Source organism: Siphateles boraxobius, unplaced genomic scaffold (assembly GCF_051911475.1).
Source record: "Siphateles boraxobius isolate OS27281-9 unplaced genomic scaffold, OSU_SipBor_1 158, whole genome shotgun sequence".
Lineage (NCBI taxonomy): Eukaryota > Metazoa > Chordata > Actinopteri > Cypriniformes > Leuciscidae > Siphateles > Siphateles boraxobius.
In genome coordinates, this window is record NW_027508764.1 from 319981 (window position 1) to 332538 (window position 12558).

At 40.8% G+C, this 12558-nt stretch overlaps 1 protein-coding gene across 2 annotated transcripts in view; it reads left to right on the plus strand.

Annotated features, from left to right (window-relative positions):
- The window catches only part of nell2a (neural EGFL like 2a), a 131945-nt gene that overhangs the window by 96169 nt on the left and 23218 nt on the right, over positions 1–12558 (plus strand). For both annotated transcript variants that reach the window (XM_077230957.1, XM_077230958.1), the window contains exons 14-15: positions 3853–3975; positions 4578–4673. In XM_077230957.1, the coding sequence (XP_077087072.1) occupies positions 3853–3975; positions 4578–4673 (219 nt within the window). The remainder of the gene's footprint in view (positions 1–3852; positions 3976–4577; positions 4674–12558) is intronic.

Genomic DNA, 12558 nt, shown 5'->3' on the forward strand with positions numbered 1-12558 from the left:
CGATGACAGATTTTTTTTTTTTTATTGAACTATCCCTTTAACTAGTTTAACCAATAACACCACTGCGGCTGTAATTCTTAACTAATTTAACTGGAATAACTAGGTCAACCAGCATCAAAGCAGGATAAGCCATAATATGAAATCATGCTGTCAGCACCAGCACAGCAAATCAAAAGCCATTTAAGGGCCTGATTGACATTTCCCGAACTCAACCTTCATTTGCAGTGTCTTTTCATGAAACGTCCCTGTGTGAGGCTTTTCAGTGCGTTCGAAAGCGCAGGACGTGTTTTTGAGGCGTCATCAGTAATTGCAGAGTCTGATAAATGCGAACCGGCTGTAATTCTTGTTTTGTTGTCTTTCATTTTAAGCCGGGTGGCCCCCTGCTGGCTCGCCACATCTTTAAAACGCCAATCACGTCGCCCTGACACTTTTGTGCATGACATAACAGAGCAGACAACTTAAGCTTGTGAGTGTGCAACCCATGCAGACGTCTTCAGATGGGCTTTTTTCTGCATAAAGCTCACTTTTGCTGCCGATTTCACCACCCTGCATCATATTTTCTGCATGAAGTTCTTATTTTTGGGTGCTGATTTAAAAAATAGTGGCTGTTTTGCTTTAGCTCGTCACTTTCTCACAAAATATGATGTTCATTTTGTAGCATTTTTGGTTTTGATGACCATTTAGGGTGAAGAAGTCTCATGTAATCACTTAATCACCAGAAAAACTGCCACAAAGACATGATTCTCTGAGCCAGATCACAACTATCTGTTCAACTCTCAGCCCATTTTCACATGTTTGACATCATTTAATCCTAAATTCAAGGCCGGTGATAGCAGAAAATACATGTTTTCTGCTACATCTGTATTTTTACTATATTTACATTGCGACAGAAAAGTACAGATTTTTGCGCAGTCTCTGCACAGAGAACTGAGGCGTCCCTGGTGACTGACTGTACATAATTGATTGTTTATCTGCCTGCTGCATGAATGACAGAAGCACAGGAGTGTATCCCGATGTGATTGTCCTGCAGGTGTGACACCGGTAACCTTGAGATAATCCTCACATCTGACATCTCAGTTCTGTGCCGCTCAGCATCACTGTGATAGACACCAGCACAATGCATGTTTGGGCCTGTCTGCATGCATGTGTGTGTGTGTGTGTGTGTGTGTGTGTGTCTTAATGCAGTCTGCTGCATTCATCTCTTTGGGATTGAGACTGTCATTTCCAGTTTGCATGAAGCAACTCAAGACACTTGGTGAACGACATTGACGTCTTTCAGGCCGGATTCGAGATGAACAAAGTGTCTTTGTGCTCCTTTAAGTCAAGTCACCTTTATTTATATACTGTAGTGCTTTTTACTATATAGATTGTTTCAAAGCATCTTTACAGAGATAACAGGAAAATAATGTTGTAATTATATTGTTAAATATCAAATTAAATGTCCAACTAATGCAGACAACAAATGCACTTTAGGCAACAAATGCACTGCAAAAAACTATTTTTGTCTCATTTTTCAGTACAAATATATTAACATTCTTAAATCAAGATACACTTACTTGAGAGGCAAAATGACTACAGATATTAAGTCTTGTTTACTGGAAAAAATATAAAAATTAAGTGCTTAAAACAGTAACTAATATCTGCCAATGGAGTCAGAAAATATTCAGAAGATGTTTTGCTTTTCCAGTAAATATATCTTCATTTAATAAAGTTTAGATATTTGTACTGGAAAACAAGACAGAAATACCGAGGAAGAACATTATTTTTTGGCAGTGTGCAGCATAAATATTAATATAAGAGCTGAATTTAGATTCTAAACATACTTTTTAGACTCAAGAGGAAGTTCGGAAAGTTACAGTATGTTTTCATATTAATATCGAACTCTTGCATCTCTTTTTATGATTTGATCCCTTTAATAAATCTAAAGCAGGCATATGGGATGGCGATTGATTTATTCATGTGGTTCTTGGCTCTGCTGAATATAGTAATGTTGGCGGCCCTCTTTGATATGAAGCCAGTGTTCATTTTCTTTCTGATTTTATATTAATTAGAGGAATTATGACAGCTCTGAAAGCATTTTATGCAATAAAAATATAATTTTTCTATCACACCTGCTAGATGCTTCCACACAGGGTCTAAAATTAATACTCGCCAAGAGCCAAATGTCAATAAAAACTGGCTTTCACTGGTCACTCGCCAGCTGGACAGAAAATATATCAGGAACCACAAGATAATATGAGGTTTAGATAGAAATATATGAGGATATTCTGTTGCAAATGAAGGTAGTGATTTAAATTAGATATACAAACATCTCAGAATTTGATGAATCTTATGAATTTTACCTCTTCTTCATGTGTCTTGGGAAAGAGATGTAGCCTGGATTTACCTTCAGCCTAAAAACACAAATAAATAAATAAAAATAGCAGCCTTTTCTTTTCATACAGTCCCTGTTAAAAAGCAAAAGTAAGAATTAAAAAAAAAGATTGAATGAATGAATAAATAAATAAGCAAATAAATAAATGATAATTGCATCCTTTTTATTTTCATACGGTCCCTGTAATTTAAAAAAAAAAAACATATATATATATATATGCTTTCTTTTCAAACTGTCTTTATAAATAAAAACGGAAAAGAAAACAAATAAAGGAACACATTTAAATAAAATAAAATAAAATAAGGTTTCACGGCCAGTACATAATCCATTATTGACATTTTGATCACTGGTTTCACATGATTTTCTGTGCAGTTTTGAGGTTAATTTCATTCATCCTATTTTAATATAAATTTTATAAGCACAAGAATATCAGTTCTTACTCTCTGAAGACCCTTTCATATAAACGAACCTTGAAACAGGAGTCTCTCAATGTGAGGCAGATCTTCGCCAGATCATTGTAAAGACACTTCTGACCAATTGATGTTTTATGTAAAAGCATATGGATTCACTTTGTACTGACACTGACCAATTGATTATATCAGTACTAATTGCTTTTAAAAGTCGATGATTTTTTAAAGTGTAATTTTTCCACCAGCAAGTCTAGTGAAGACATGTAAAGGTTTATAGTTGGTCTATATCCAGATGCATGGACCACAACTACATGTTTTATAATATAAATAATGATTTATTTTTTCAAATCACTAAATGTGAAAAATGTAAAGATGTGAAATACTCAAGGAAAACAGCTTACCAGCTACTGCCACTGTGTTTCCTTCCTGAATCACATGCACACGGTCTGTAAAAATAAAAAAATCAGAATTGATATAAACCCGCAATTGAGAGTTATAAAGTCTCAATTCTGAGATAAAAACTTGAAATTCTGACTTTAAATTTGTTTTTATATTAACTCGGAATTGCGAAAAAAAAGTCAGAATTGCAAAAAAATTAAGTCAGAATTAAAATTGCAAAATTTCAGATATAAACTCCCAATTCTGACCTTATATTTGTGAGTTTTGATATAAATGCAATATATTTTTGGAGACTTGGAGATTGCAAGATTCTGAGAGAAAGTCAGTACCTTTTTTATCTATTACCATAGGAAAGTTAGAAGAACGTTTTGAAAACACATTTTCTAAGCTGTGATGTCATCAGCTGAAAAAGAAAGACATTTTCTTAAGAATAACCCAGCTGATCAGTCAGTTATGATCTGATCTCTGATTTCCCCATCTGAGTGTGTGTCTGGGCAGTACAGCTGTGATGAATACATACACACACAAATATACACACACACACACACACACACACACACACACACACACACACACACACACACACACACACACACACACACACACACACACACACACACACACACACACACAAAGAGTTCTGATCTGATCTCTGATCTCCCTCTCTAGAGCACGATGAGTGTGTGTCCGGGCAGCACAGCTGCGATGAAAACGCTCTGTGTTTCAACACCGTCGGCGGCCACAGCTGCTCCTGCAAACCCGGATACACCGGCAACGGCACCACCTGCAGAGGTGAGACAGTCTTCCATCTGCCACCTCACCCAGTCACATGACCCATCTCAATCTCACCCCAGTCACATGACCCATCTCACTCTCACCCCAGTCACGTGACCTGTCTCACCCCGTCACGTGACCCATCTCAATCTCACCCCAGTTACGTGACCCGTCTCACCCGGTCACGTGACCCATCTCACTCTCACCCCAGCCACGTGACCCGTCTCACCCGGTCACGTGACCCATCTCACTCTCACCCCAGTCACGTGACCCATCTCACCCGGTCACGTGACCCGTCTCACTCTCACCACAGTCACGTGACCCATCTCACCCCGTCACGTGACCCATCTCACTTTAACCCCAGTCACATGACCCGTCTCACCCCGTCACGTGACCCATCTCACTTTCACCCCAGTCACGTGACCCATCTCACCCCGTCACGTGACCCAGCTCACTTTCACACCAGTCACGTTACCCGTCTCACCCCGTCACGTGACCCATCTCACTCTCACCCCAGTCAAGTGACCCATCTTACTCTCACCCTGGTCACGTAACATGTCTCACTCTCTCCCCGGTCACGTGACTGTCTCACCTGTGTGTGTCCTTTCTCTGACCCTCAGCGCTCTGCGACGGACGCTGTCTCAACGGCGGCTCCTGTGTGTCTCCGAACATCTGTGTGTGTCCTCAGGGCTTCAGCGGGCAGAACTGCGAGACCGGTAAGATTCACTCTTAACGCCTCTTTCTGATCTCCAGTGCTTTCCAACGCCTCTCTCAGCTCCTCCAGCTCGGCTGAGGACTCTTTCATCTCATTGCGAACAAAGCGTGATTGTGTAAATTGCAGTTTTGAAGATGAGTGCTTGATTGTGGCGGTTTGCTATGGGAGGAAGAGTGAAGCTGAACTATATCATAGTAATGGTGTATATAGTTACTTTTGCTGGAAATTAAACAAGAAGTGCTCTGTATAAACACACACACACTCACACGCAGACACACACACACACACACACACACACAAAAATGTTTTATTTATATATAAAATATTTATACATAATATAAATGATGTATAAATATATATATACGGTATATACATGAACATATTTCTTAAATATATACATGCATATGTGTGTATTTATAAATACTACATACAGTAATTATTCACAGTACACACACATGTATTATGTAAAACAAACTTTTATTTTGGACGCAATTAATCGTTGCCCAGCACTAATATATATATATATATATATATATATATATATATATATATATTATTCTGTATTTTTGTCATGATTACAATGAAAAGTTCTAGTTTGTGATGTTGCTCAGCATCAACTAAACAAACAGCTTAACCTGTGTTATATCTAACTAGACTAGTTATATCTAGACTAGTATGAGCGAGTCTTGCTCTGTATTTTCACATTACCTTCCCTTTATATCCTTGCTATTCTTCTGTTTTAAAAAAAAATCTGATTATGTCTCCTGTACACACACTCGTTTGTCTTGTCTTAATTTAGGCCTCAAGCTTTGTTTAGTTATCTAAATAGAGCATCAGTTCCTCCTACAGCTAAAAGTAACGTGTCCACCATCTGTGCGTTTATCATGTCTGAAATAGAGTCATCTTTGTTTCTCGTTCCCTCACACCCGCCGTTGTCTCACGTTTATTTACTGGGTTCTGTTGTTATTGAGCCCCTGGGTAAAACCACAGCTCTCCGTCTCTCTACTTCTGAGCTGGATGGAGACAGATTACCTGTTTTAATGAAAACACGAGACGAAACTCTCAGTGGAAACAAGCAGCGACTTTTGCTTTGTGTCGTAGATTAGCATTGTGTTTTGATGCGCTAGTCCCGTGTGAGCAATTTCCAGCAGATGTTGCCTGTTTCTGGACGGTTTCACTCAGCAGACGAACCGAACGAATCCAATGAGACACACAGCGCACGTCTCAACCCATCGATCCCCATATAAAGGGCATTTTTACGAGATGCCCTCACTCTGGCCTTTGATTAAAATCAAATGGCTTTTCTTTCAGAATTTTCTGTTCGCTTTCTCCTAGAGGATACAAGATGGAATGAAGCGGATGAGTTCGTTTTTTTCCCTCCCACATTGATGTTGGAATCGTATTTAACAATTTTTCACAAACCACCAGAGACCCTTGAAACAAAAGGTCTTACAAAGTTCATGTAACCAAACTGTTTCATTGAATCAAAACACGAGAGGTTTTGTTATATTGTGAATATTGTCATGTCAACTCTATTAAGCCATTAGACACAGCAAGGAAGTATAAATAAAATAAATTGCAAATAATACAAATCGTAATATTCTGTAAAATTGTAACATTTTAACTAAAAAAGCACAGTGTGTCAATCCAAATGTTTTGAAAAAAGATCCCAAAAGCAATACACGTTACAGACAGACAGATAGATAAACGAACATTAGACAACAGACAATCAGACAGACAGACAGACAGACAGACAATCAGACAGACAGTCAGTCAGACAGACAGTCAGTCAGACAGACAGACAGACAGACAGACAGACAGACAGACAGACAGACAGACAGAAAGACAGACTGACAGTCAGACAGATAGACAGACAGACAAGGCCTGGCTCACAGTCTCAGCTGTAATTCATCCCGAAGATGTTGTATCGGGTTAGGTCAGGAATCTGTGCAGGCAAGTCCAGTTCCTCCACACTAAACCCCTCATCCATGTCGTTATGGACCTGCTTTGTGCACTGGTGCGCAGTCATGTTGGAACAGGAACATCCACAAACGGTTCCCACAAAGTTGGGAGCATGAAATTGTCCAAAATGCCTTGGTATGCTGAAGCATTAAGAGTTCCTTTCACTGGAACTAAGGGGCCATCCCCTGTAAAACAACCCCACCCCATAATCCCCCCTACACCAATCAACCCCACACCATAATCCCCCCTCCACCAAACAACCCCACACCATAATCCCCCCTCCACCAAACAACCCCATCACCATAATCCCCCCTCCACCAAACAACCCCCACCATAATCCCCCCTACACAAAACAACCCCACACCATAATCCCCCCTCCACCAAACAACCCCACACCATAATCCCCCCTCTACCAAACAACCCCACACCATAATCCCCCCTCCACCAAACAACCCCACACCATAATCCCCCCTCCACCAAACAACCCCACACCATAATCCCCCCTCCACCAAACAACCCCACACCATAATCCCCCCTACACCAAACAACCCCACACCATAATCCCCCCTAGACCAAACAACCCCACACCATAATCCCCCTCCACCAAACAACCCCACACCATAATCCCCCCTCCACCAAACAACCCCACACCATAATCCCCCCTCCACCAAACAACCCCACACCATAATCCCCCCTACACAAATCAACCCCACACCATAATCCCCCCTCCAACAAACAACCCCACACCATAATCCCCCCTCCACCAAACAACCCCACACCATAATCCCCCCTCCACCAAACAACCCCACACCATAACCCCCTCTACACTAAACAACCCCACACCATAATCCCCCCTACACCAAACAACCCCACACCATAATCCCCCCTCCACCAAACAACCCCACACCATAATCCCCCCTCCACCAAACAACCCCACACCATAATCCCCCCTCCACCAAACAACCCCACACCATAATCCCCCCTACACAAATCAACCCCACACCATAATCCCCCCTCCACCAAACAACCCCACACCATAATCCCCCCTCCACCAAACAACCCCACACCATAATCCCCCCTCCACCAAACAACCCCACACCATAACCCCCCCCCTCAAGCAAACAACCCCACACGATAATCCCCCCTCCACCAAACAACCCCACACCATAATCCCCCCTCCATCAAACAACCCCACACCATAATCCACCCTACACCAAACATCCCCGCACCATAATCCCCCCTCCACCAAACAACCCCCCACCATAACCCCCCCTCCACCAAACAACCCCACACCATAATCCCCCCTCCACCAAACAACCCCACACCATAATCCACCCTACACCGAACAACCCCGCACCATAATCCCCCCTCCACCAAACAACCCTGCACCATAATCCCCCCTCCACCAAACAACCCCACACCATAATCCCCCCTGCACCAAACACCCCCACACCATAACCCCCCCTCCACCAAACAACCCTGCACCATAATCCCCCCTCCACCAAACACCCCCACACCATAATCCCCCCTCCACCAAACAACCCCACACCATAATCCCCCCTACACCAAACAACCCCACACCATAATCTCCCCTACACCAAACAACCCCACACCATAATCCCCCCTCCACCAAACACCCCGCACCATAACCCCCCCTCCACCAAACAACCCCTCACCATAACCCCCCTCCACCAAACAACCCCGCACCATAATCCCCCCTCCACCAAACAACCCCGCACCATAATCCCCCCTCCACCAAACTTATTACTTGGCACAATGCAGTCAGGCCAGTGCCGTTCTCGCTCCCAATACTTTTGGCAATAGATACATAGATAGTTAGACAAACAGATATATAGACATCAAATGTATTAATGCATTACATTTCGCATTACATGTCTGCTCTTCTACTCAGTGTTTTGATGGTCAGTGTTTTGATGGTCAGTGATGGTCTTCATTGTTTGTCAGGACTGAAGAGGCAGTTCTGACTGTAATTTTGTCAACATGTACGTGCCATTTTCCTCGTCCTGCTGTTTGTCTAGTAAAGTGTCTGTTGGAAAAGAGGCATTTTTGATTCCTGCTGGGCAGCCTGAAGCCTCAGCCGTCAAATGAACTAATAAAGCAGCAGAAACGCAGAATAAATGAGCTGGTGCTGTTGAACCTGATACTGGAACAGGTTTACGAATGAAAGCGCCCTAGTTTGATCTCCACCTGGAGGCCTGATGTTATTTTTATTCTGCTCAAGTTTCAATCAACATGGTTATGAATCAAACGGCATGAAAATGCAGCGAATAACAGACAAACACACTCACAGCTTCACAGGAGCCAGTGAATTCATGCAGACATTTGCAAAACCTTCTAATGTTGTATCCGAAATGAAAAGAAACCTCATGAATGAGTGATTTAAATGGGCAAAAACTCATAGCGAAGGACATCAAACTCGAATCATGATTTCAGGAGGTTTTTTATTAGCATACTGCTATTTTAAGTTCCTGTAAGCTTAAAAATACATAGTAGAGAGTTTTTTAATTAGATGCAAGATGACATCATCAACATCAAAATAGATACTGACAATCTATTCACCACTGTTTAAAAGTTTGGGGACGTTAAGATTTTTTATGTTTTTGAAAGATATAACATCTCTTTTGGTCTATGTAACTGTCCATGCGGAGTAAATGTATTCATTTCTTTCCAAAAACTACTTTCATAGAGACTTTCTAATGCAGACACGGACGTTCACTTGCATCAGCTTTTTTTTCAGCTTTGAGGAAAATATTACAGCATAAACAAACATGAATAAACAGAATCATCAAAGCGAGTCGAGAATGAGAAAACAATCATCAACAAAAGGAAGATGAAGAAACAGCTCTTTAATAAAGGTAATAAAGGAAGATAAGAAACAAACATGAGCGAACACGATGCAAAATTTACTCAACAAAACAGTTAAGAAAATAGTCAATCAAAGAGTATAAAGTTCAGTTAGTTTTATGTTTTCTCCGTCATTGATCCGCTTTTTCTGAGGCGTTTTCTGAGCATCATGCTATGATACAAACCGTTATCAAACTCAAATGAACTAGAATCTTCCCTTACATAAGCATTCGATTAATAAACATTATAATCAGTTTCATATCACAGGACTTGAGATGCAAGAGGGTTTCCTCAGATAACCGGGACGCTCGAGTCTTCAGAAGCTCAATGCTTTATACTGTACGTCTCCTCTGGAGCCACCGAGAGCAACTCATGAGCCTCAAAGAGAATCACACTCTCACAAATACAAGAGGCGGTGTGTGTGTGTGTGTGTGTGTGTGTGTGTGTCTTTGTGTGTGTGTGTCTTTGTGTGTTTGGGGCTCTGGGATACGACTGAACATGAAAATGCTTTCACTCGCCTGCTCTCTTGTCCTCTTCTCTGGCTTTTACGAATCCTCTCGAGACCATCTGACAAACAAGTCGAGCAGAGAAAGACAGACATGATATGGAGGATGATCTGAGGGAAAGTTCACTGAAAACCTATAGAAGAAATCATGCACAGAAAGAAAGGACACGGGATTAGCATCCATGCTAGGTGTCGCTGCACCTCAATGAAGTCATCACGTCCCTATAGATGCTGCGGAGATGCAGACGATGCATTATTCACACAATCGCACACATGCAATCACAGACTGTACTACTACGCTACTTGCATTATTCACAATGCACATAATCGCAAACAAATCACACACTTTCATGTACATGCAATCACAGATATAAATAAACATTGTATATGCATTATTAAGTGTAGATTATTCAAACATTCTGTATACATTATTCACAATGCACAGAAATCACATGGAACAAACATGCTAAATGGCATGCCTTATTCACAAAACACATGTATCAAACCAATCACACACTTGCATGTACATGCAATAACAAATATATGTGCACATTGTACAAATACAATATGTGCATTATTCACAATGCACACATAACAAATCACACCTGTACGCACAAAAGAAATCACAAGTACTGATTATAAAAACATGCTGAATGCATTAATCACAATGCACACAAACCATGTGCATGCACACACAACAAACAAATCACACACATATGCACACTAAAACACAAGTACTTGTGCATATTAAACAAACATAAATGCATTATTCACAAAACACACTTGCATGTACATGCAATCACAGATATAAATGCACATTGTATGTGCATTATTCACAATGCACACGTAGGCAAACACAAAAGACATGTACACATGTAAAAACATGCTGTATGCATTATTCACAATGCATACAAACCACATGCATGCACACACAACTGTTTAAAAAAACAACATTTTGTAAAAAACAAGAAAAAAAAGGCAAAGTGAGCAACATGTATAACAGAAATCTGGAAGTACTTTAACACTTTAGAACATACAAGTCGAGTCACGAATTCAACACCACTGTCTTATAAATTCACTGTACAGTGCAGCACTGAGAACGAGAGGAAAGACGCCCCGTTTCTTCTGGCTTCATTCTGTCCTTGATGCTCTTCTGTGTTGTTTAATTAAAACAGTGAGGGCACAAACCCCCGACAGACCCTCACACTGACATCCAATGATCACACTGACATCATTAAACCTGCGGTGTGTTTGAGCCACTGAAGCTCTCAGTCGCCGGCATATTTATATCTGTTTAAAGTCTATTATTGCAGTGAATACACATACAGTCAAACCAAAAATTATTCAGACACCAGATATATATTTTTTTACTAGTGTGTGCAGGACACTATAGTTCATTTATGTAAGTGTGGAGAGCAAAATAAAGTAAACTGTGACATATTATACACAAAAATTCTTAATACATTGACTACCAGTAAAATGTATAAAATATTTGGTACCCAAAATGATTGGGACACTTTGAGCTGATCATGTTCTGCTGAAGTGTTTTTTCTTTAATAACTAATGCACCTTTTTACACCACAGACTGAACAACATGAAGCATTGCTTGGTAATTGTTTCAGCTAAACTGGTATTATCTAATTGTGTAGTTAAATTTAACAGCTGACAGATATTCAACATAATTCATGTGAGAGACACACACATGGACAAAACGTGTGAAATATCAACTGATTTAATAACTCTGAGTTCTTGTTATATTTAAACCATAGTGAATAAACTGATAATGTGAGAAATGTTGAAGGTGTCTGAATAAATTGCAGCTCCAAACTGCAGTTCAGGAGGAGCTTGTACGTGACCTGTCAATCAGATATTGTAGTGAAAACAGCTTTCACATGAGGAGCAGCAGTGACTGTGATCATGTTTAGTTCCTCAAGACAGGCTGTGTCAGTGGGAATGATGTGGATTTCATCAGTTCATGTTTTGATGAGTACAGGAGAGATTTATGGTATTTGTTGCTCATTAGAAGGTCATTCTGCTTTCAGCCGTTGCTCACCGACAAACATTTCATCCCTGCTGCGACGCTTCGTTTGTTTCGGCTTCTCGTTCGCTGAGGTCTTTCTGTCTTTAACGCCCCGAGCGAGAAATGAAGCCGTTGTCTGCCGGTAAATACTAGCCAGTTTAAATTTCACATCTTGTTACTTTTTCGCTTTGATGTCGTAATTCTGAAGATTGGATAGTAATGTTGCATGAAGTCATTGTGTTCAGAGTGGATTCAGCTGTACTGGAACAAGATTTCCCCTGGAGAAAAAAAACACACACATACGCACACACGCACACACGCGCGCACACACACACACACACACACACACACACACACACACACACACACACACACACACACACACACACACACACACACACACACACACACACACACACACAGCAGGAACATCCACATGTCAGATACTGTATATACTCTTAGTTTTTAGTATATACACTATACTACGTATATACACTACCATACAAAAGTTTGGGATCAATAAGATTTTTAATG